General features: G+C 39.6%; 1 protein-coding gene and 1 long non-coding RNA gene across 6 annotated transcripts; both read left to right on the top strand.

Annotated features, from left to right (window-relative positions):
- The first annotated feature begins 490 nt into the window (after nt 1-490).
- Nucleotides 491-25,244, top strand: tango2 (transport and golgi organization 2 homolog (Drosophila)). 5 transcript variants are annotated; one of them, XM_050050977.1, is made up of 10 exons: nt 491-594; nt 1,198-1,267; nt 1,553-1,675; nt 8,131-8,219; nt 12,327-12,446; nt 12,822-12,939; nt 22,395-22,462; nt 22,661-22,814; nt 23,772-23,876; nt 24,363-25,244. In XM_050050977.1, exons 3-10 carry the CDS (start codon nt 1,620-1,622, stop codon nt 24,484-24,486), a joined length of 834 nt encoding a protein of 277 aa, XP_049906934.1. In that variant the 5' UTR covers nt 491-594; nt 1,198-1,267; nt 1,553-1,619; the 3' UTR covers nt 24,487-25,244. The 5 variants fall into 5 exon arrangements, with proteins under 5 accessions (XP_049906934.1, XP_049906937.1, XP_049906938.1 ...); XM_050050981.1 differs by having other exon boundaries at nt 500-656; nt 22,664-22,814; XM_050050976.1 differs by having other exon boundaries at nt 500-656.
- On the top strand, nt 9,325-11,093 carry LOC126394268 (uncharacterized). The gene is made up of 2 exons (XR_007570356.1): nt 9,325-10,353; nt 10,441-11,093. It is a non-coding gene; the product is annotated as an uncharacterized LOC126394268 (long non-coding RNA).
- Nucleotides 25,245-26,757: the final 1,513 nt, after the last annotated feature.

Raw genomic sequence — 26,757 nt, 5'->3', positions numbered from 1 at the left:
TAAGACAGTGGACAACCTTCGGAGTAATATGCCGAGTGTTAAGCATTAGAATAATCATTTATTTATTAAATGGTGTTTTTAAAATGTCACCCAAAATTAATATTTTGAAAAACAAACAAACTGTGAAATGAAAAAAATTGCCCAGTTTTAATCCCGTGTCCCGGAATTAACTGATTATTTATTTTCTGTTACATGCCAATAATACGACAAACATAGCTGTATCAGAGTTGACCAAAGTACGTATATAATACTAAAGCTTTTATTTTGAACTCACCGGAAAAGTAAGTATTACTGTTTGCAGTTAGCTTGTGATTGGTAGATTATTCGTAAACTGACCAATCACAGCGAACTTCAGAGCCTCGTTAGGAGTGCACTCGTTTTATGCATTTGTAGTGCCGAGGTGGGAGGGTTACTGAAAAACACACGGAGAATAAATACTTACGCCCGCTGAAGAAGCTCACGAGATGACCTGAGATACAAATGGAAGCTACCCAATGTGAACACTTCCTTTTAGTTGACAACAGCGAGTGTAAAGGGACAGTGAGTACAACTAGCAAAATACTACACAGCAGGAAACTGTACACAAGACAACGGGTAAACATTTAGCTTAGCAACTCTTACCTGAAGTCTAATGTGTCGTGCATAACCAAGGTTAGGTAGGTAGCGAAAATTTGCTTGGTTTTTCATCTTTACGTTATTGACTGTAGAAATGCTAATGTTAGCTAGTTATTGCTGAGGCTATGAAGTTGTGCTGGAACTAGTTTGCTGGTAACGGTGGAACTAATGTTAGCCATACATTACAATGTTATCAACCACTGGTTGGTCTGCAAGGCAGGACTTATTTGTTACCAAACATATAACCTACATAACAGACAATGGCTACGCTATTTGGGTAGCTCACTGAAGTAGGACTCTAGAAAGTATAAATAGCTTGCCACAGTGTTACTCACTGGTTAAACGCAGTGTTATTATACCGTTAACATTATTGAATGGGCTAGCGGCTTGCTATGTACAGTAGTAGCAGGTGATTATACTACCCCACCTTAAACATCATTGAATGACATTGTGAATCCAGGATGAGCCTCTGTACTTCTGTTACTTAATTGCTACCTTTGCACTCATTACAGTTAAGAGATTGATAAAGATAACAACCTTTGTGATATTATGTTTAACACTTTCTATTCTGAACATGGGTAGTGTTCACAGGAGTACACACAGCATGCACTCTAGATGGTCCATTTCATTGTCCTGCAGCCACGTACACTGTGTAAGTTTTGAAATAATCAGTATGAAGTAAATATGTATTCTGATAAGTGCATTGTCAAGATACAGAACATTCCCAAGTCTGAACACATACAGTTGAGAAGCTGCTGTTATCTCAATCAGTATGTTATTGCAAAATTGCAACACACCTAACTGAGTTCAACAACACTTGTTTCACAACAGATGTCTTATTTCAACAACCACCACACCCCCTCACATCCATGCTCTCACACACCACCACTAAATATATGTGCTCACTAGTTTCTGTTTTTTGTTTTCTCTTTGTCAGATATGACTAAGATTTGAAGGCAGATGTGGATTCAGTGAAACTTTGTCATCAATCCCCCAATCCATCCATGTGTATAATTTTCTTCAAGTTTGACCCCCGCCCTGCGTCCAAAAATGCCTACAGGTGAGCAAATAAACTGATACAGCCATGCAGTACAGGATGGAAAATTCTAAAAGAAAGGACTTGCAGGAAACATGAATCTTGGTAAACAATGTTGTGAGGCTTTCTTTTTTTAAGAAAATATGCAATAGACTGTTTTTGGGAGGTGTGTGTAAAAATTATGTATGACATATCTTTTGGATGCAGCTATTTAAAAGACCTAAGTGCTGGGTTTCGAACATTTCACTCCGTTTGCATCATATGGCTTTAATAAAACGTTGCAGCATGCAGCTACAGAATATATAGATAGGGTTTTCTTTAAATAAATATAAGGTGGGAAAACCTTTCAGGTGTCAAGTCTTGACATCACTGCTGTCATACTTTGACACAGCTGCAATGTTTCCTATTTCATCTTGTTCAAGGATTGTCTAGTGTGCCACTAGGAGATTGGAGCAGAGGTGCAAACACACATAAACAGCAATATAGTAACAAAGGAGTTAAGGGAAGGGAATTCTCCTTTCTGTTTTATCATCTATTTTGTTTTAGATATGTGTAGCCAAGGGACATCTGATTTTGGAGATGTCAGTCTTTGACATATTGACAACGACATATTGTACACTTACTTGCTATAGAAAATATATCACATGCTATTTTGCTCAGATCTGTCATTTTAAGGTAAAATGCAACGATTACAGGATTAGCTGTCAGATACTAAATTTATCACCAAATAATTTGAAAATCGATAAATCAATTTTAATAATTAGTTTAGGGGAAAAAAATAGTCAGAACTGTCTGTGCATCTAAAATGAGAATAGTTTCTAGTTTCTTTACTTCTTTATGACAGTACATTAAACATCTTTGGGTTGTGAACAAAACAAGACATGATTTGAGGACATCATCTTGGGCTTTGGGAAACACCAATATTTTTACGGACATTTTTCCCCATTTTCTGACATATTATGGACCAAATAACTAATCGATTAATCAAGAAAATAATCAACAATGAAAATTGCAGCTATTTTTAAAGCACTGAGTGAATCTTTGTCCACCCTCCATGCTCCCCACTTAGCAGTAAATGCTAACTTTTTTCAGTGGGCAGCACAGACCAGCGCACTGTGCGCAGTCAATGTGAGTTACAGGGTGATGTGGAGTCCAGCGCATTATAATCCCCCTGAGCTTGAGAGTGAACTCTCTACCTGGCCATAGTCCATCTCTGTCCTTCCCTCTGGGAGTCTGACCCTGCCTAAGGAGATCACAGCAGAGGTGTGGTATGAGTACTGACTCAGACCTGAACCTGGGGAAAGGTGAAACGTACTGTGTCCTAATGTGGTTACATCAGTGCTATATATAGACCACTAGTTGCAGAAGTAGGTTTCATTTGCTGCAGTGATGTGTAAATCAAAAGGAATGTTCAGCATACTAGACTAAATTGGGTTGAAGGCAAGATTAAAGTTTCATTAGGAATAATTATAACACTCTCACAGCACAAAATGACAGGAGTATACCAACGGGGGTTAAATGGGTTCAAGTTCAGCACAAATGACTCAATGTTTACCCACATGCTGAGATTTCTAAATTTCGAAACTCGATTTCTAGCCTGCACTGTTTGTGTTTCAACTTTGTTAGCTGCTCAGAATAAAAGCAGAGCTGCAATCAACCAACTAGGACAGTAAAGTGATTTTGACCTGTAATTATAGCTCTTCCCTCAGGCTAGTCAAAGCCATTTAAATATCAGCAGCTTCACTCGCAGTCCCTAGAGGCTACTGTGTTCATTGCACCCAAAAAGATGAAAGTGATTGACTAATCAAACAGCAAAAATAGATTATCTCCTCAAGAGTATGATGTTACTTGTGGCAATCTGCCAATTAAATTCTGATGTGCTGTAAGCAAGTTGACATTTTGACCCAATGCTGGCTTCAGAGGAAAGCTCATGGAGTGTCCAAAGCCTGTGAAGCTGATCCTCTTTGGACCATGAATATGCTCATGATATATATCATGGCAGCCTGCCAGTCAGATTTTAATATTTAGCCACGTGTGGATGTTGGTGTGTCAGTTAGTCAGTGGTCAGAGTATCACAAAGCATCCCTCAAAGGGATGTACAAATAATAATTTCAGTTCAATTTTACATAAAATTTTTTATATTAAGTCCAGACTGAAATAACCCAGCAGCTGCTGGATGGATTGCCATCAGATTTTGTACAGACATTCATGTTCCCCAGAGGATGAATTACTGACTTTTCTGATCCCATGATCTTTCCTCTAGTGCCACCATGAGGTTGTCTTTTTTTTTTTTGCACTGACCTGCCCTGACTACCACCAGGTGATTTGCCATGGAATGTGGTACAGATATTCAGGGTTCTTAGAGGATGAATCTTAATGACTTCAGTCTCTTCCTTCCCGACCACCAGCAGACTTAATTTAGATCTCAACATCTACCAATGGTTGCTCTTGAGCAAAAGTCACATAGTTAGTAAGTTGAATTAGTGAATTTATTTCGGTCATTTACAACTTGTAGAGTTTGAGTACACAAACAATAACTCATACACAAAATTTATATATTGAATAAAACAATAGTTAATTTCCTTTCAGTACTGAAAACCAAAACATAAATATCTACAAATGCACTGACCGAAAAGGTATAGGCTGAAGTAGGGCTGCCACTAACGATTATTTTCATTGTCGACTAATCTGTCGATTATTTCTTCGATTAGTTGACTAATCATTTCATCGAAAAATGTGTTAAAATGTTGAAAAATGTCGGTCTGTCTCGCCCAAACCCCAAAATTATGTGATCTAATGTCTTGTTTCATATTCACGCCAAAAGGTTTTAGTTCACTGTCTCGGGAGAGTGTGTAAAGCTGCCAATATCTGAACGTAAGAAGCTGCAGTAGGAGTATTTTGGGGTACTTTTATAGTACTTTTCTATGAAAAATGACTCTAAAATAGTCACAGATTATTTTTATAGTCGATTAGGCATCGATTAGTCGACTAATCGTGGCAGCCCTAGGCTGAAGCCTTAGCTTATTTTGCCTACCCTTCTTACATTAATAAGGTTTTGTCAGCTCCCTTTCCCTTCATAGAATTCCAGCACGTTTTCAAAATACCTTGTATCTAAGCAAATAGTTCATCAAGTAGAAATTAAAGTTGACCTTAATGCAAGATGAAAGGTCAAGGGCTTGAAAAACTATACAGAATGATCCTATGGGAATTATGAATATATAATTCCAGAGTAAACCTAAAGTAGCTGCGGCCAAGTCCACAGACCACCGTGTTTACTGAATATAAAATGAACCATAGTTCAGTATTTATGAAGAGCTTTGATTCTTCTCTGCTTCTCACCATCCCTCCTACATGATGCAGCTGTCTGTTACTGTGATCAGAGCTGCTCGCATGTGATTTTCCCCTCCGGATCTGATGGCAGATGCTCTCTCTGGTGTAGCATCATTAGTGTTAGCTTTGTTTTGCAGGGCAGTGGTGGCTCACATAGTGCCATGGGAACAGGCTATAATTAGTCCTTGATGCACAGAGGTCGACCCCTTTTAGGTCAGTTTGGTTTATCTGTTTGCTCTCGACAGGATCCAAGCTCCCATCCAAGATTAATAGGGGTACCATTGCCAAGGTCAGGAGGAGCATACAGCTATTATAGAGGTCAATAAATTTCTCTGGCCTTTCTTTTAAGGGCCTCTCTGCAGTGTTTAAATCCATATCTCAACTCTCTGTTTAAATCAAATTCTATGAATTCATAACAATTAGTAATGTTGACAAAGCTCTGCATTTGTTTGTTCTTTGCATGTTTACACTCCATAAAATACATAAGTCTATGAGTCTCTGCTAAAAGACTGATTCATGTTGAAAGAGTTGCACAGTGCAGTAGCAAAGGTCATCTTTTCCTCTGAGCAAAGGAATAATTGTTTCCTGTGTTTCATAACTGCTGAATTTGTGAGATGAGCTGAATACAGAGTTTTGTGCATATGTGTTACATGAGCAGTAAGAGAAGCTGGATGAGGACGTATAGCCACTAAGTGATGTCACAGTCCTTTGCTGCCCAATTGACAGTAGTGACCTGCTAGTTAAGGCATGTTGAAAGTAATGGCTGGTGTTGCATTAGATACAGGTCACAATGCAGTCTGATGTTGTTAATGGCCATGAACATAATGGCATCATTACTCACTGACAACCTGAATAATAATGCAGGTCAAAGTGTAGCACAGCGCTTAACTGACAGGCTGCCTGTGTCAGACTGCAGAGTCACATTCAAGGTGATATATTTTAAATCAGATCACACTCTTCATTATACACAGCCCGTTCATGCTGTTCATTCCTGTTTGTAGCAGTAAGTGTTTGTTTCAGCCGTGCTTAGGCAGTAAAAACAGATAAAACACCTGGAAAGGTTACTGATGCGAGGCAGGCAGCTTTGCAAATTGAGATGAAGATGGCATGGTTTATCTAGATATATTTCTTTTTATTTGAAATGGTTTAACCCCTTAACCTCCTAAGTAGCTTTAAGGTAAGAAAAATAATCTTATTTCACTCTGACTGACAGTGTCATCGACTGTATATGCTGTATTGGCTTGTGCACTCTCCACTGAAGCTATATGGTGTTTACACTGAGTGAAATATTCAGACCCAAGAATCTTAATCAATTTTTTTTGGCTGCAAATGGAAATATTCTACATGCCTTGTGCATTCCCCTGAATATTTTTGGTGTCTTTAGAAAGTTCTGTCAACTGAAATTTGAAACAAAGTTTTTGGGGTTTATTTCAATGTTTCTTGACTGATTCGCCAGGTTAAAGTGGCATAGACAAGATTTTCGCTTTTACTTGTCATTTGGAAGTCAATGTTGATTGCACAGTGTAATGGCTGTAGAATAATGGCACCATCTGCTTAATTAAAAGCGTAAATAAATACAGAATGCAATAATTTAAAAATCCTTTTTATCTATATCTAATTGAATACAGTACAAAGACAAAATATTTAATGTTCTAAATGATAAATTTTATTGTTTTTTGTAATTATACAGTCATTTGGAATTTGATGAATTTGAAGTGTTTGGGAACTGTCTAGGTAATACTAGGTAATACATGGTCTAAGTACCATGTCGGAATGGTTACTTTTGGTTCCAAAAGTACTATACCGAAAGTGTTTGATGGAAACGGGGCTTAAGTCACCAATGATGCCATGGGCACTGACACAACCCCGTACCATCACAGATGATGGCTTTAGAACTTTGTGCTGGTAACAATCTGGATGGTCTATTTCCTCTTTAACCTGGAGAACACAACGTCCATGATTTCCAAAAACAGTTTGAAATGTGGATTCATCTGACCACAGTGTCAGTCCGTCTCAGATTAGCTCCGGCCCAGAGAAGTCTGCAGCGTTTCTCTGTGTTGTTGATATATGGTTCTTCAATTTGCATGCAGAGTCTTAACTTAGATGTTTTTAGGTGCAGCGATGAACTGTGTTCACCGGCGGTAGTTTTCCAAAGTGTTTCTGAGCCCATGTAGTAATAGCCTTCATACAATCATGTTGGTTTTAAAGGCAGTGCCTCCTGAAGAATCAAAGGTCACAGGCCTTCATCAGTTTGAACATTAAATATCTTTGAACTGTATTCAGATGAATATAGGTTGAAAAAAAACATTGCATATCATTGCATTCTGTTTTTGTGTCCCCAGCTTTTTACAATTGGGGTTGTAGATTGGTTCCCTTTAACCTTCACTTTCGCTATGCAACTCTGTCTGCCACTGGGCGCGATCTCTTGGGAAAATGAAGGGGCCATTTACAACACAAAGGAGGCACAACTAAAACAGGAAGAGGATAGCACTTGTGTTTTTCGCGGTAGCTATCCCCAGTTACCAAAGAGTATCATGGAACAAAACTGAAACAACCAAATATTGACACTCTGCATAACAAAAGAAAAAGAGGCCAGCTGCTAGGCTCTAAGGAAAAATACACTATAAAGAAAAAGAAAATGCACCAAGCTGCTATAAAACCCTGACACAGCTAGCATGCAGAAACTGAACATGGATCTGTCTCCCTTTACTTCCTCTCTATAAAGACTGGCTGGCTGTAACTTTTTCAGGTATATTGGCTTGTCCTTTAGCTGTCATCTTCCTTTTGATCCTCTCTTCTTTGGTCATCATCAAAGGACCTCCTTCTCCTCGTAACCTCGACCTTTTGTATCCTCTGCAACCTGCTCAATCAGTTTGTAATATTGCTGTATTTGAAGACTCCTGGACACATCTGAGGCTGTTATGAAGCCAGGGAGAAACTCAACTTGATACAGAACAGTATGTCCTAGAAACTTGAGTCAGTGGCAAACTGTACCAACTCATTAGTTTATGAGATGGGATAATGAACTGTTAATGATGGATCTGCTGCTGAGACCAGCAGTGGCCTTCTGTAATACCTTTAATACATGGCTCACTGGTTGAACAAAATAATAAAACAACCTCTAAACCCCTCTGGCTCCTTCTCTTCAGGCTAATTTTGGCTGCAAACAGAGATGAGGTCTACAACAGGCCATCCAAAGCTGCAGACTTCTGGGGGACCAGCAGTGAGATTCTCAGCGGTAAGTCTGTCCACCAACCTGCAAATGCATATTTCCATTTTAAAAAGTAGTAGGCCAATAGCACTGAATAAGTAAACAAAAAGCAAGTTAGACCAGTTAGTCGTGTAGAAGTGCAGGCTTAGCTTCTGTTTGACCTTTATTTAACCAGGCAAGTTTCTAAGAGACCCGGGCAAGACGATGTAAATTTGCAAACAAACAACACCAAATCAGGCAGCAGATGATATATTTAACTTATGAAGAAGAATCTATGGTAAATCTAGACAAATGGAGTATGTGCTAGAATTTTAAACATATCTCTCTTGGGTCTGTGGAGAGTGAAAATGTAGCAGATGTTGCCTTTTTAGTCATGTTTGACTGCAGTTTTATTCAAGGCTTGGTGGCTTTCAATGATCAAGGAAAAATCTGTCTCCTCCACCTCAGAATCCAATTCTCCTCCACTCCGTCACAGGATATCCCCACCTGCAGTAAACTATATTTAATTGACTGATGTCCAATACACATTATAGCCAAGCAGAGGAAATCAATCATCCTTTTTTTTCTGCTGAAGGAGGAAACGCAGAGATAGCCTCGTTGTTCATCAGTCTCCTTCTCCCCTCTGTAATAGAGGGGTCAGGACTCCGGTAGTGGGCCCTTAATTGATCGCTGCTTTTATGCGATGTGACAGGAATAAATGGCTCTGCCTTATCTGCGTGGCTGGGGAGGGGTGCAGAGGCAAGGCCCTGAAGGAGACACAGCATGACGAAAAGGGAAGTAAGCTATAGCTCCCAGTGGGATCAGGCTAGCTTTCCATCCACTCCCAGAGGAGTTAGACCCTGTGGCTCTCCTGGTCACTGTCAGTGTAAGTGGACCTGTCTTTATTGATCACCAGGAAGTGTGGTAGCCTTTGCAGTCCAACGTTTCCATGTCATGAGTAGAAGAGGAATGTGGAAAGAAAACAACACAGTTATTGATGGATTGAGTTTATTTAATCACTGCCATTACAGCAATGACAGTCAATGAAGTATTTTATCAGGTGTATCTTAATGCAGCTTCAAGTTGAGTATGTTTTCTTACTGCCTTTCAAAGGAAGGACATTTGCTGCAAAGCTTGCAGATTAACAGTTAGCCTTGCCAAGGGCATTCCCCATTGTGGTAAGACAAATGTTGTAAAAGGTGAAAGAGATATCCTGTGAGATTGTCTGTCTTCAGTAATGCTTTTTTTTACATGTTTATAATTTAGATTCTGTGAAGGTTTCTGCAAAGAATTATGTAATTTGGTACTAACTTTTATAGAAATAGGAATTTCATTGAATTTAAACCCAAATGAATTGTAATTTTGTCAATTTTTCTGACTTCATTTTTCAAATGTTGACTCCTATGCTTGCCTGTTGACAAATATCACATTTTTGCATGTTCAGCTGACGCCCTGTGTTTTTTTTAAAGCTTGAGAGTGTGCCAGACAAGGTCACACAGTTCTTTTGAAGCCTATTGCCGTCGGGGAAAGGTCTCTATATTGCTCATTATACTGGAGTTTCGGAGTCAGGCGCACCGGAAGTGATGCGTTTTGTGTCATCCAGCCAGAGCGAAAGAGGGGAGAGAATAATTTATGTATTTTAACGTTAGGTTTGTTGTTGTTATGTTTTTTGTTTGGCACTGCCTTTGCTTTGTTTTTTTTCTCAATGCTTCACATATATGTGTGTGTGTGTGTGTGTGTGTGTGTGTGTGTGTGTGTGTGTGTGTGTGTGTGTGTTTCTGATGTTTTCTTTTGACAGGCCTACTATGTATGTTGACAGTTTGATAGAAAGATTTTTGAAAATAAGGGGGAGCAGGGGTCCGTTTCACAAAGCAGGTTCAACAAACTCTGAGTCTAATCCTGAACTCTGAGTTGATCTACTCTGAGATAGGAAACTCTGAGTTTCCGGTTCCAGAACAGCTGATTTACAACTATAAAAAGCCAGCATCAATGGAGCCCCGATTCGACGAGTCACCATGGCAACGGGGAAGAGGAGGGCTGCGTTTTTCACCCCACTAGAATTAGAAATCTTAATGCGCTCATATTGCGAGTTTGCACACGTTTTCAAAAAGAAGTGCAACACCGCTGCAGCTGCAAAAGAGAGGGAGACGGTGTGGGAGAACATTGCTGCTCGGGTCAATGCGTAAGTTTAAATATAGTCCTTAGCAATCACAATAATATTACAGGGGAAAACTGCTTGAATGGTAGCCTATTAATTTATTTCATTTAGGTGCAATCCCGCGGGGGAGAAGCGCACTTGGCAGCAGTTTAGGATGAAATATAAAAACATTGTTCAAACAGGTAAGACCTCGGCATAATCTCATGGGGGTACCTCATTTTGATCATGTTTTACATTGTAAAGTAAATATTAAGTGGCTGTTTGACTGTGCAGTTGTTTTATCCCCAACATAATGCTGTTTTCACACACATAAATGTCTTCTCATCTATATCATGTTCTGTTAAATAATTAAGCCTATTTAAACTAACACAGACTTCTACTCAGCCAACAGAAAGAAGGCAGATGCCCGTAAAACGAGCACACTTTTCTGACCGCCCTGCATACAGTTGCCTTACTCAAGTGCTCAGCATCTCCGACATTGTACAAAAAACTTCCATTTGCAAAGAAACGCAGCGCAACACACAATATCTGCTGGGATGTGAGAGCATGACTACGATTGGTAATGTTGCAAATGTAAGGACGGATTAGGTTGTGTATGTAGATGATGGACTGTGACGTGAAACGGTACCGCTCAAAAAGATAATTGTGTGGAAATGCTAAAACATCTATGCGCGGTCTGATAACCATCTCCCGACGAATATTTAATTCTCTGCGCAGTAATGCTGCACCTTCATCCACGGGATCGTTATCAAAAGGACATGCCATGTTAGTGAAAAAAGTCGCCACCTACTGTGCCTAATGGACTTCTAATATACTGACTCTGATTTTTTTAATGATTTTTTAAAATGACAGACGGCAGAACTAGGCTACGCCAAAACTCGCCTGCTGACTGAATGAATGAGGAAATCAAATGGAGTGTGTGGCTCTGAAAGAGGGCGGAGACAGAGAGAAACTCGAGGTTCATTGAGAAAAACCTGGTCCCGACCAGGTTAGGTTCATAGAGTCTGTTACTACGGTAACTGACTGAGAGCTTAAGTTACCTCTCTCTCTGAAACAGGCTAGAGTTACCCCTCTTTCTCTGGTTTGAGTTACCTCCCTTTTTGAAACGGAAAACTCAGAGTTTCCCTCATTTCAGGGTTAACAGACTCTGAGTTTTCACTAAACCTGCTTTGTGAAACGGACCCCTGGCAGTATGGCAGACGCTATGGCGGAAAATCCCAAGAGGCGTTTAAGAAAAGTTTCTAGTGGCGCCCACTAGTGTACAAAGGTCATGTCCTTGCCTCAGCAGCCACAGTTTTTGTTTCAACTCCTGGCCTTGCTGCATGTCATCCCCTCTACCTCTCCAGATAGTGGATGTTTCTGGAGTGGATGCTGAGGATAAAAATGAAATTCAGCTTTCAGAGGAAGGAGGCAGGGGAGATGCAGCGAGCTAACCTGCAGGCAGTATAAGCACGTGTCGACAGTGTTTATGTAATTACTCTGACTGCCAGAGGGAGGAGGCAAAAGTTCCGCACTCCAGCTTTAACTTAAAATGCTAGCAATTCGTAGAGTAAACCACTTCGAAGTCTATCAATTGAGCGCTGTCTCAATTTCCCCATAATCCCCAGGTTGCGGAGTTCTTTCAGGGAAACATCATGAAAAGTATGCCAGTAAATAATTTGGTATCTATTGTTTGTCTTAAGGGAGACTTACCTGTGTTGAACATAGGGTGTGGAAAATCTGTAGAAACATGGAAATGACTTTACTAAATGGATACTACCAGGGTATTGAATGTTGTGGCAATTAATCAAGTGTATGGAGAAAACACTGTTATTAATCCCACGCACTGGAGTAAGGATCTTTTTTCATTGGAAATGTTGTGATAGCTACTATTCCAAGTTATTTAAAATTCTTGTAGTGGCTCATTGAATGACTACTAGCAGCGTACAATGTATTTTACCTCCAGATGAAGCCTGAGCATTGTTTAATAAACAATCTACTGCTTTTGTGTTACCCAGGCCTGGACTTGGAATGTGGCAGGGAAGGAGGATCATGGCTGGGGATCAGCAAGCGAGGCAAGCTTGGTGCAATCACCAACTACATGGAAGGGCGTGTCAACCCTGATGCACAAGGAAGAGGTGAACCAGACCTTGAAAAAGTCACAGATATATTCACTGATAAAATTTATCCATAGTCTGCACTGTCTCATGTGAAGTATCTTGCATGTTGCTTACACCTCAGATTTAGTAGGTATCTTAACTGTGCCTAGTAGTCTTCTCATGCATTTTTTAGTAAGTTGGTTCTGTATATTTAATTGTTGTCCACCATTTAAAGCACAGCATTGCATTTCTGGCTGCATTTTAAAATGTCTTGCAAAATCATTTGTGTTTCACATAACTGTCTCTTTATTTTTTATATTTATATATTTTATATATATTTATTATTAACAACTAGTCTGGGTTTATTGAGTGCATAATTTAGAGGCATTCCTTTTTATCTCTGCTGCTCTGCAGGATTTCTAGTGTCTAACTACCTTATGGACAAGGATGTGGACAGCTACTCTTATCTAAAGAAGGTGTCGGCAGAAAGCCACCTTTACAACGGCTTCAACCTCATCACAGCCGAGTTCAAGTGAGTGAAAGCTGTGGTGAAATCCATCCGAGAGTGTGTTCCATCAATTGATAAAGTACAAAAAGATAAAGTCAAAGATGTGTTAACATCATGAGAATCTTTACAGTGCGATTTGGTTGCAAAAACGACACATTTGTCTGTCAGTAGGCAGCCACATTCATAACATGATATATTTTACAAGTTGAAATTTATTCCAGAGTTAGGAAAAATACATAATATGGCCACAGAAGGCTGGCTGATGTTAAGACAACCTCTTTATTGCACTGTGTGGGTGTCATGAAGTGACATCAGCAAATTCTTGCGCACTAAAGGATTCTAACTCAAAGATTTTTTCGAAACTTGTTGAGAATGGGCTGTAACTCTGCTGCCTTACCTTGGAATGAAACCGCAAAGGCAGCGTCTTCATCTCTGGAGTGCAAAGCAGGCAGAACTGAAAAGAAATCTCAGCTGCTGAGCTGTGAAAGAGCCAGCATTAAAATTTTAAAGGAACACCTGTTCTTATTTCAGGGTTTCAGACAAAGAAAATCTAGACAGCATTAAAAATAATGAGGGGTTTTTTTTTTCTTGTTTTTTTCTATCCTCGCCTGCTTCACCAGCCTGACTTGACTGAATTTCGTGATCTGGTAATGGGAGGAAAGTCAAAGTAGGATTATTGCACACCGAGATATTTGTCATGGTGGAAGCCCCTGTAGACAATTGGCATGGAAACAGGTCTTAGTTTCTGCCAGCGAGAGGTTGGAGGTTCAGCTCCAATACACATCCCTATCAAACTGTATCCCCAGCAGGGGAGAAAAAAAAAGGGTTTCCACAGTGGAGTTTGGTGTCATGATCCATGTATCCTGGTAACATGGCCTCAAGGAGGATCTCCTCTCAAGACAGATTTTCTTGCCCTTCCCCCACTTTTCTTAGCATTGGTTTTAGGTTAGAGATACATTTTTTTCCTGCTGTATTAGGCTCAAGGTATCATTTTTAATAACTGTGATATCACACTAATCACCGCTGCCTACTTCCAGTATGACAAACTGTCACAAACTGGCTCAGTATATGTGACAAGAAGGGAGTCCACACAAAAGATTTACTTAAAACAAGCTGAATTTATTAAACTAAAATTAACTTAATAATCAATGGAGTGTGTAGATCAGCAAAGTCAGTCATGAAAGCCATGCATGGGTGAGTGTCAGGTGTTCTGTGGAGGTGTTGAAGGTGCAAACCAAAACCAAAGATGCTCAGTGGATGTCAGCTGAAAGGAAGGGAGAGAGACCAAGTGAACAGATTAGGCAGCTTTTATAGTTTGGAAGCCCAGGTGAGCCTAATCATGGTAACGACCCTCCCATGTCAACCAAGACATTGGGAGGGGCGTCACAGATATGATACAGTTTATTGAAACAATGGGCACTTTGTTATAGACAGAGGTGACCTTCTCATTTCTAGCCAGTGACTTTGCTGCTGAAATTGCTACTGGCAGATTTTATTAGCCATAGCTATATAACAAGATGAGCTAATGCGTTGTTTGAAATCTTTGTCTCTTACTGACTTTTAATGTTTCCAGCTGACTTGTTGACTTGACACTTGTAAAAAAGATCTTAGATGTGGGCTAGATGGCTACATACATGATAGAATTTAAAGCTAAAGCAGGCAAAAAGGGATTAACAAGAGAATCCTCACTTGTTAATCCGAGCTGAAGAAATGAAAATAAAGAATAAGGATTGTCTTTGTATTGCCGTGTAAAGCTAATTCGCCCTATTACTATATGTATGGTGTGAAAATGTAAGATCAGACTGTTATTTCATTCTAATGTCACCCTGTTAAAAGAAATACTTCACTCACAAAATGATTATTTGTATATCAATTACTCACCACATGTTGAGACACTCCAAACCGATGTCAAAGAACTAGTGGCAACGAAAGCTGACTGTTACGTCGCCTCATGTCACCCATATCTTGGCCCAAAAGTTGCTCATGAACACACCGCAAAGACTCCAACTGACGGCCAACCAGCATGTATGTTCTGCACCTGTGTGAGAGGAAATACCTCTGCATACCAGCAGACAGCGGTAGTCTGTATTCTTCATTCAAAAAGGGAAACCGGAAGGCCATCATGGCGCTAGTTAGCCAGTTAGCACGTTAACAACACAATCCAGCGTTGAAAGAACAGAGCATATTTACCGTGCACCAGTGAACAATAACAAAAACAACCACAAAACATTTCTGCTATAGAGCTCAATGGCTAAAGAAAAACAATCTTACCTTATCTTACCTTATATAACAAGTTTGTTTCGACCTGACTCCCTCTTGACTTTCCCTGTTTGTTTACTTTCCTCATTTCCATTTCTCTTGTCGTGCACTGAGCTGATCTGCCAGTCAGAGTGATGTCGTTCACCTCATCTCAGACCCCAATTTAACACTCTGAATCCGCTGAACAAAAAAGCTGACAGTGGCCATCGGGGGCCAAGTTTGCGGGCCACACCGCTAGGGCGATAGACGCTCACCGATGGCCCAACATTGATCAACAGCTGACTGTCTGCTTGGTGTGTCAGGGCCTTTCCATTGAAACCGTGAAGAAACATGCCGCTACAATGAATGACGAATCCGGAAATGGAGAAAATTCTTAATGAATTGAAGTTAAATTGGGCCACGTTTAACAACAGCAAACCTGTATCAAAACTCTCACACAACTCGTGCAGTGTAATCCAAGTCTCATTTATCCAGTCGTATACTCAATACTTCCTGAACACATGCATTTCCTACTTAAAATGCTTCCACATACAAGTACAGCACTTGTGTGTGTTTGTACTCTGCTCGTTCGTTCCATTGAACAAAGTTCAAACACACAGCCTTGCCAGGCACACGTTTGTGCATGAAACCATTTATGCATATCATTCTACCACCACAAAGGGGGTGAGTAATTGATATAGAAATGATTGTATTGTGGGTGAGTTATTCCTTTAACTTCTTATCGTACATACTTGAACAAGCAAGACAGACATGAATAAGTGGTTTAAGGTTAAGGACTAACTACTGTTTATGCACATAAGAGCAGGACAGAGCCACTAACACGGCTCTATACTCTTATGTGGTAGCACCCGGTACCAGCTTCCACACTGTGGGGGAATACGACACAGTGGATATACTATTGTGAATGGATCTTTCTTTTTCTTTTTCTTTTTTAAACATAACCTTTGACCCCCTTTGTAGTATGAAGTGATGTAGTATGAAGATTATCAGCTTTTTGCAGCCTCAGTCCTTGAATATCAGTATTGTTTCAGCATTTCCAAACCCCCTTTGTTTCTCTTTTCAAATAGGACTAAACAGCAGCTAGACGGCTTGGCTTTTGTTTCTTTGATCGGCTGTAGCCATCAAGATATGCAAATGTCCTTGTTAAGACCAGGAGCTGTAGTTGTGCCTGTGCTGCCCCAGTGGCATTCCTCTTAATTGAAAGAATATGGTGCCACCCCACGCTAGTGAGACGCCAGCAAAGCGAAGCACACCGTGTATTTGCATTGTAATAATGCCTTATATCTTCCTCTCTAACTGGGCTGTCATCTGGGGCTGAAATCACTCAACAGAGCCTCGTGTTGTGAAAGTACAGTGAACGTTCCTCTCCTCAAATGCCTATCTGATGGGAGCTACGTTCACTGCAGATTGAGATGACACACAGTGACAGAAAGGGAGCCTACATCTTTTTAATAAACACAGTCATTACCAGCCTATTTGTTTTTCACTGTAGTGTGCCCGGCAGCTCAGAGGAAATAAGGCGTCTAGTTTCTTTCCGAATCAATAACTACATCTGGTGGATAGAGAGTAGCACTGTATTACAATTAGAGGATTTCTCATTCATCTGTAACCAGCAACATGATTTATGATGGGGTGGCAGTGGGGGACACGATGTGCCCAGCATTTTTAAGCATTGTCTGCCTTCACTCAGTTTTAGAGAGTGTGTGATCACCCGCATGGAGATGTAGTGAGGAGAATGAGTGTACACACTAAATACACAACCCAGAGGCTTTCACATATTTCAGTCTGACCATGACTTATGTATTGCCCCTTTTTAATTGCGATGCTTGTTAAACCAATACAGCCTTGATTAATGCTCTAATTATGTTACGTTGACTTGTACATGCGAGTGATTTAGTCAGTGGCAGCAGTCCATTCCCAGAACATCATACAGAGCGTTCACTCTGTCGAGCTAACACCATATATATTTAAATTTTCATCTCAGATATTCTCTACTTAATGCTCTCAAGGCTCCATATCCAACATTCCATCTGACTTTTCTATAGCTTTCCTTTTTGATTCCACTTCATGTCACTCTCACTTCAAAGTCAATGCCCAGAGATGATCCATTTTAATGAATACATCTTCTGATATTTGCCTGCAACGAAATGCCTCGCTTAATGCACTTTCAGTCAGGCAGAGTGAGGCTGCTTTATTAAAACAACTTTAGAAAGTGGCTCAATGTTATGGCCTCAAACCATGTGTTGTAATTCTTGGCAGGAACTTGTTTTAGCTGAAAAAGACAAACAGCAGAGCATCAGATTCCAGAGTATCAGGGGTGGATGAACTCTCAACATTTTAAAGAGGAGCAACTATGAATATTTGTTTTTCCAAGTGCTACTTAGATTACCTATTGCAAAATCACATTCCCTTTGAGCAGAAGAGATCATGGTTTTGTGCTGAATAGAATTAGCAGTAGATGCTCACAGTAAATAGCTCAGATATAGCCTACATTGTTCTTTAAGTGAATCCAGATGTTCAATAACTGCTAAAAAAACCAAAATAATGTTGATGTTGGATTTAAGACTGTTAGTATGGGGTCATATTTTACATCATGAGGAGATCTGAATCCCACTACATTTTAATGCATTTTTTCATCCTGTGGAAGTCTGTCTGAACCCATGTAGGCTAATTTTCATTTCTAGGTCAGATGTGATTAGATTTTGTTACCAGTGTTATATAAGGGCATCATGTTATTCTATTAATCGAGTCAGCAGTTATCTTGAGGTCACATACAGTAGCTGATAATAAAATGGGTTACCACATGGATATGCCAGTATTATGCATAAGAATGATATCTGGTTTTTCATTTTTACTATGTATCTCAACACAACAAGACTGATGGTGACGCCATGCTGATGTTTAGCAGGAATAATGTTTACCATGTTCACCATCTTTGTTAGCACAGTAACATTTTCTAAACAGCACTAACACAAAGTACAGCTGAGGCTGTTGGGAAGTCTTGAAAATGTTAGTTATAAACCGTATTGGACAGTGTGTAATTTTGATCTGATGATGGAGCAGATAAAAAGTAACTGGAAGACCAAGGTTATTACAGTTCATTCTGAGGAGGATGTGAATGTAGATAAGGTAAAACTTTAAAACTCATCCTGCGGGAAATTGTTGTGCAGCAGTTGCAGTGCAAAGTGGCAAAGAGTGCAAATGTTTAGAGTGCGAACCAAACGAATATATATATAAAAAATAATGTTAAAAAATACGGTGCAAAAAGCAAATGAACAGAGCCAGAAATGTCATAAATGTAACTGTTTAAAAAAACACACACAGGTCAACAGGACCACATTTCATGGTAGTTTGTCCAATAGTTATTTAACCATTTGACTTGTGACCACAAATATCAACCTTGTAATGGTGCTAAAGAAAAATTCAGGAATTTCCCAAAAGTCATTGGAATTTTTGGAAATTTGGGAATATTTCACTTGGTTCAAACCGGTAGACTAACTGACAGACCAACATCGCCATCCATGGAGCCATGACACTACCATAGCTAAAAATGATTCATTTTGATGATTCAAAATAAGCAAACACCAAACAAATCAAGTTTTTGCCTCCTTTCCATAGATAGATAGATAGATATATTTGCAATGATAAAATGTCAGATGTTTGTCTTAAACATGGCCAGAGTATCAAATGATTACATAAACGTATGTGAAAATGATCCTTGTGAGCAATAACCTCAGGCTTCAGACCATTGTAAGAACTCTGTTCCCAATGTTTTTGCTACTTTTCAGACAAGATGACTTGAGATTGTGACGAATTTCTTTATATGGTTATTGTGAGTGTTTACACTGCTACATGTAGCTACATGCTAACTTCAGGAAAACCAGTAATCTTGTTTGCCAATGTTGCCAATTTCTCCTTGATTTTGAACCATGTTCCTGCTTGAACATGTCCAGTTGTGTTTAGAACATATATTGGTAATTTTTCATGGCATAAAGTGTGACTATACTCCGTCACAGTTATTCCCCAGCTGTGATATCGGTGCAGAGACACCGAGATATGGAAGGCCTGTAAACGCTGACCAGTAAGAGCAGAATGGGCTTTTCAGCAAGGGGGCTTAAAGTGACAGGCTGTAAACAACAGTACAACAGTACATGCTGTCGTTACCCACGAGCCCCCACCAACATGCCCATCTACATTCTGAACTGATAATGTCGAAAGCTCATCCATGCATCTCCAGGCAACTACACCACAGCTGGCGATGGGGAAACTGCTCTGCAGCTTCAGCATAGAGGACTCTTCATTAGATCGTCTCCCAGCCAGCATACTGATTACCTCTCTTACTGAGATCTGAAAAAAGCCTGTTTTCGACTCTTCCCTTCTCGTTCTCTCTCTGCCCAGTGGCCTTGACCTCCTGCTGTTCCCTCATCTCAGCCCAAATCAACCCACAGCACACCTGATGGGACTTTCAATATTCCAGCCAGTTTCAAATAGCAGAAATAGAGCTGTCTCTCTGCAAATCCACCACCTGCTACCACCACAGTCAATTTGATGCATATCAAAGGCAAAGTGTATACATAAATACCGGGCCGTTGAGGTATTGTTGAGTTCAGTGCCAAGCTCAAAATAGTATTTCAGTTTGCCCACAGCAGAACTGACAACAGGTAAAATCTCTACGGATTCTTCGGCTTCCCTTCACATTACAGTGCCATCTGTTTCCTACTGAGCAGCTATTGTGTACACGCATGTATGAGGGTTGACTGCTATCACCCAAGTCAACATTGGACAGTGTTGCTGTGTTCATAGTAACCATAGGAACACAGGAAAAAGTAGTTGTTTATTCAGACTGTTCAACCAGGTTTGGGTACAAGTTGGAAACAGTATTAAGGTCTTTGGTTTGTTGTTGTCAGAGAGATAGTGTAACTCCAGCCTGCCGCTTTGAGGATTCTCTCACAGCTGCTCGGACACATATTGTCCTCCCTTTAGAAAACGCTCTGCTCCGGGAAATTTACACAAGGCAGAGGAGTGCTTGTGCAAACAGTAAAGGATGACCTCTGCACAGGGGCAACTGTTTGTAGACAAGCAAGTTTATCACAAATCATTTGCAGGGAATGAAAGTGAGTGAGTGTTTGAGGTTTGCTCATGTCAGCATCTGTCATCGTGTTATTCCCTCAGTCTTTGGTAGTTTTTTGTGTACTTAATTGTGATAAACTGACTGATGGATAACCTTTATAGATAATGATTTTCACTGCTTCCGTTACATTTGGCTGAGGAAAACAAGAAGCATTTCATCGTATCAAGCCTTAGGATGGTCTAACTTTGAGAAGCAAATAAACAAAATATACTAAAATCTTTGTTGACATCAAGTGCAACATTTTTCTTTGCATAAAGCAAAAGCAAACCAAAGAAATATTTCTCCACAAGCCTCTTGAAACCCCATAGCCACCTTGTGGGTGAAACTTTTATTTATTTATTTATCTATTAATTTGGATTGAAGCAGTTTTCTCAAAGATTTGTTCAAATGTTGGCTTAAACATAAATAGGGCTGCAATTAAGGATTATTTTCTTTACTGATTAATCTAGTGAATATCCTGTCAATTAATTGATTAATTGTTTGGTCTATAAAACATGAGAGAATTGTTTTAAAAAATGCCCATCTTAATTTCCCAGAGTCCAATGTGACATCTTGAAATTGCTTTTATTGTCAGATCAACAGTTTCAAAACCCAAAGATATTCAAATTTCTGTAATGTAAAACAGGTAAAGCTGCAACTCTTCTCATTTTAATAGTTTCAGTTTCAGTTTATTTAGAGTGTAAAATCACCATGGTAGAAACATGGTCTATACAATAACCACTATAAACAGATTCTGCATATGTATGCAAGATTTTGGTTTCAGAAGCATTCTGATTTGGTCCGAGTAGTACTGAGCGATCACATGTGAGCAGTAGGGAAACGGTTCACGTGGAGATGCAAATCAACTTGGCCGAAATGCAATCTTGGAAACCAGCGGCTGTCGTCTGATGACAATTTTGCCTTTTTGTGCTTTTATTTATCTGCATTCATAAGCTGATATCTGCTCATAAAAATTAGCTGAAATGACCAGCACACTGAAGAGGAAATCTTGGCCCGAATATCCGCTGGCTACACTAGATCTCTTGAGGCATTGGCTGTTATTCCCAGAGGGTTTATCCTCATTAGACGATGGCCGAAGGAGTTCCAAGATTGCATTTGAGAACCTGGAACAATCAAATGTTTGGCCTTTTTGCTTGAAAATTGAATTAAATGTTTTATCAACTATAAAGGAAGTGGTCACTTAATTTTCTGTCAATCAACCAATGAATTAATAGACTTATTGTATCTGCTCTAAACATGACATATAAACTCACTGTTAATGGGTTTAAACCTTTTCTGCTCGTGGTGATATATGGTATAGACCAAAGGCCGATTTGTGTTGTGGCTTTTAAAACTATTCAATAAAGTTCGTGGCAGAGCTGTGAGCCCAGCGGCTTATTCTGTGCCTGTCTTGCCAGCTCTTGACTGGGAAATCTTCCAAGTTAGATGTTGAAGCAGTGTTGCGCCACATTTCAGATTGACTGATGCCACTGGTATGGCTGTCATAAAATTGACATCAAAAAAATCCATTCCCCTGCTGGTTCAAAGGATTTGGTCATAATTTATTATTCACTCTCCTGTACCAAAGCTGTCACAGATGCCCTTGATGTCAGACAGATTTTTCAGACTGAATAAATTCCCTCTAACTGAGGACTTTGCGAAAAGATCTAACACCGTAACTAAATGGTTTTGTGGTAGTCCGAGGTGTTTGCAGCACTAATTTGTATTTTGAAGCATTTATTTTACCCAGTAGTTCCTTGAGGATAGATTTAAATGCCGCAATTAACTGTGGTATTAGGTATTTTCCCATTTGAATTGCCTCTACAAATGAAACAGGCTTCTTAATTCCTATTTTCCAGGACTGTGAAGAAAATCAATCATTAAAGAATACTGTATGGTGCACTGTTGATATTCTCTTTCACCCCGAGCCCTCATTTTACAGGATTCCCTCAGGAGTGCTTCTTTGAACACCATCGTTGCTCTGTTTACGATTATTTAAAGAGCATAGAAGCATTGTGACTCTTGACACAGCCTTCATAATTAGATATAAACAAGTTTAATCATCACTAAATGCAATCTGTAATTTTCCATCTCACTGTGTCCCATGTAGAGCCAAACAAGACATTGTGTGTTACTATGGAAACAGAGGCAGCCCTGAACCCATCCATCTAAAATCAGGTCTGTGTTTTTAATATGGTTGCTGTAGAAACCGTTCCTTTTACGTCACACACCTTTACTCTCGGCCCCTGGCCCATTCATGTTAGCTTGACATTTCCGTGTTGATATTGCTCTCCAATTATCGGAGGATGTGCCCCAAGGTCACTAACAGAGCTTACTAGTGTATATGTTTGTCTGTGTTCTTCATATGCCCCTCAGCAGGAATCTATGGCTTGAGTAATTCGCTGCTGGACACGCCGTGGAAGAAACTGCTGCAAGGCAAGCGCCACTTCACCAGCGTTGTCAACGACCAGTCGCTGTCCTGCGATGGACTGGTACAAGAGCTGCTCACCGTCCTCAATAATGAGGAGCTGTGAGTGTCAACATCAACATTCCCTAACTGTAGATTCACGCATCAACAGCTTGTTTCATTCATTTTATTTTATTTCTGTAGATTTAAAGGCTTTATGTTGGATATAAAGCAATTCTATGTGTCAAATATGTGTGAACTGCCATTGATGGAGTCATGAATGTTGACATAAAGCTGGGCAATATATTAATATCCTATCAATATCATGATATGAGACTAGATATCATTTTAGATTTTGGATATCATATATCAAAAGTTTTGTCTTCCCCTGGTTTTAAAGGCTGCATTATAGTAATTTTCTGAACTTACAAAACAATCATAACTAATGGAAATGGTCAAGTGAAAGCACAGAGCTGCAACAGAGTTTCAAATGTCAAATTGTGCTTTAGTCAAAAGACATTTTGGCATAACACTAATAAGGAGCACCCGATGTGTCAACTCTCAAATCTTATGGAGAAACTTTTTAAAAGAGCTGTTGTTTATGTATAAAAAGCATCAAGACTCAACTGCATGACCTATTTTTTTTTGCCTGAGATATTTTGAGAAACAGATTCTAGTGAACTGTGAGTTAAGTGGAAGTTTGCAAACAAGTTGAAATTAAGGACACAGCAGGTGGAGGAAGCTCTTGTGCAGGTGTTGTTTGTACATTACATCATTTATGGATATTACGCATCAGTTGATCGCTGACTTAAATGTACTGCATGGGGAATACGACAGGCAATGATCTATGCTCAAGACTCAAAAATAGCACGTCCAAAAACGATAAATACTGGGTGCTGGACAGAAGAAAAAATACAAAAAACAGGTCTGCACACCAGAAACTGCTCCTTTTGAACATTTTAATCGTATCACCACGTGTGATCTTTTGGGCACCAGCCCTTCATCAGACATCATAATGATCTATGCTTACATATTACTCTAAAGCTTCTCTAAGAGGTGTGTTTTGGGTTTGTTTCATAGGAACGCACCTGATCCAACTCAGGAGAGCCAGGGCAATGGTATCAGCAAGCCTCTGCTCCAGGCTCAGTCAGCAGTGTGTGTTCGCACCCCTAATTACGGCACAAGGTCAGTGTCTTTCTCCTACGCCAAATCTCTCTCCTTTCTCTCTCCCCTTGTTTGTCCCTACTTGAGGTGACTGACAGGCCTGTGCTGGCCTGCAGGAACATAGAGAACACAGAATTGTTGGTACACAAAAATCCCCAGTGCAATCGATCCTCCACAGCAAGGGAACAAAAGGGGAAATTGTCTTTACTGTGATACCACAGTGTAGTGGTGGATACAGAGACTGTCGTATCGCCGAAAGGTCAGTGTCAGTCTCTGCCAGAGCCATCAACGTGTACTTTAGCAAGGCACGGTCTACTAACGCCTGCTCAGTGTTAATGCTGGTGTTTGATAAGTAACTGAAATGTGACTTTTAAATTCCCTAAGTTGTCATTAATATTACTCCTGCCACTTGCCTGTGTTCTTTCATTTTCTTCCCTCATATTTTCAGTTGTTAATTTTGTGTTTTATCTGTTTTTTTGCTTGTATCCTGTGTCCCTGCTCATTTAGGACCAATACAATTATCCTGATAGACGCAGAAGGTAATGTGACCTTCACAGAGCGCAACATGTCCAACTGTGGTGACACAGGCAAATGGAGCACCAGTTCTTTCCAGTTCAAACTGCAGGTGTGAAGATGTTATGGAGGAAATCCACTGTGTGCCTTTCTGCATCACCCTCCAACCTCCCTGCCCCCCTCTCCCCCTCCTCAAGCTGCGCTTCATAGCAGCTATGTGAACATGAAGACTCGTCTGCACTTTTTCTTAAGCTAGCTGACACTAGCGGCCTCATTAACATCAGTGATATGTATTTCGTCTTCTTGATTTAAGTTATGAAAATGCATCTTTTGAAAATGTGTGCTAATTTAAAAGATTGCCAAAGAACATTTATAATTTTGTAGAGGCAAATATTGTACTTGCATTTCACAAAACTGTGGGGTTGGGTCGCTTTGAAAAGTCTAAGACATTACAGATTGCGAGTAACCTGCTTTGAAATACAATCAGTACTGTAGTGCTCAGGATTATTTCAATGCAATCTCATGTATCCTTGAAGTACTCAACATGGAGTTTATGCACAATTTCCAGACTGCAATTTGAAATTATTTTCTGTTTAACACAATAATGAATCATTGGGTCTCTGGTATTTTTCTATATAATGTGTAATCTGATTAGACTTTACAGTAATTATCACAAATTAGAGTTACCAACTACTGTAACCCTGTTATGGGTAATTTCATTAGTTATGCCCCAACCCTGCACAACAGTAGCCTCAGTGTTGGTAACAACCGATGCTGAATGCAAACCGTTTCAGGCACTGGATCTCTAACCACTCCCATGGTAGAATAATGCATTTTACAGCTGCTCGACAATAAAACAGTTTATCCAAACACTCACATTTGGCTCACCAAATCATGATTGTTACACAAACACACTGTGAGGAACCCTTTTTTTAAGTAACTAAATGTGTATGTGCACCTGTTGGGTTGATTTCTGCGTTTTAACCTATACCCGAAAGATATCTGGTTCTTTCTTTTATACCATGTGTGTTTTTACTTCTGCTTCTTGTGTTCCTTACCCACACACGTTACTCATACAGGTGTTGGCGCTAATTCAACAGGAAACATATTCACATTTACTAGCCTTTAGAAAGTTGTTAAGTGGCTCAGAAATTCAAACTGGAGAGGGCTTTGTGCAAATATTTAATACTTATTATCAATTCATAGTAGCACTCTATAGTTACTGAACTCAAAGAGTTTTAAAGAGGCATATTTCCACTATCTTGTGTGGAGAGGGGTATTTCAGTGAGGTTGCACTTAACCAAAGGCCCCCTCATTTAATGTCAACTCTTCAGGTGCCCATAAAAGCAGAAGAACCCTCACTTGCTATAACTTGAATATTTTTATGTGTCCATTGGTCTACTCTCAGTATTTGTTTTCCTATAGCCATGTGGCTGTTCCATGCAGTGTACAACAGACTTAATTCTTTAAAAAAAATCTATGAAGCCTTTTTCTGATATGGTATTTTTACAGGAAATGCACAGGTTCAAATAATAGATTAATTACGGCTGAATTCTATTTAGCTTCTCTGATTGTAGGGGCTTCATTATTGTTATTAGTAAAGGCTGAGTTTTTCCTGCTATAAAAAGTCAAAATATGCTGTGATAAAGACGTGCTGCTTAAATAAACAGTATAAAATATATGTGGCCAACATCACTCATTTAAATTTAAGAAAAGATGAAAGTTTGCTGCTCTTATGTTCAATTAGAGCAATGTTAATTTGAGATGCAACATAGTTGTTGTGTGTGTTTGAAATCTCCCCACGAGCTACCCTAACTTTACATAAATAGATTATATCACTTATGAAACCATCTCCACTCCTCCTGTATTTTAGTGGAAGGAAATAAATTTAACTGAACGTGCTGTGCATTTTCACTGATCTGCTACTGTTAGTGAATAGTGACCCCAACTGGCAAATTATGATATTGTGATTCACATGATCCTCATGTAGTCTGCCCCTCAAGACTTAATTAGATGCTACATGGGTATATTTAATTCATTTTTGTGACACTCTTAAATCTGTAATCTGGGGCACTGGTGTTGGCAGTGCAAAAGAAAATCATGAAAACACAGTGTTCATAAACAGCCTGACTATATGCGCGGAGAATGTTTGTAGACATATTGTCAGTGTGGCTTTATTACATTGACATGTCAGATAAGATCATTAAAAAGAACATTTCTGACTAGTAGCTCTCAAATAACTAGTTTTCTCACACAGCATTGACCAACAACATTCTTATTCTGGTGTCAAAGCAGCATCTACACATAGGTAAGTGAATCTTGACATAGACACACACTAAGAATAAACAAACATAAAACACCCATTTCAGATCGAGACATTCGCAGATTT

This window comes from Epinephelus moara, chromosome 8, assembly GCF_006386435.1.
Source record: "Epinephelus moara isolate mb chromosome 8, YSFRI_EMoa_1.0, whole genome shotgun sequence".
In the NCBI taxonomy this organism is placed as follows: domain Eukaryota; kingdom Metazoa; phylum Chordata; class Actinopteri; order Perciformes; family Serranidae; genus Epinephelus; species Epinephelus moara.
The sequence above is the reverse complement of the archived record's forward strand: the minus strand, read 5'-3'. Positions and strand labels throughout refer to the sequence as shown.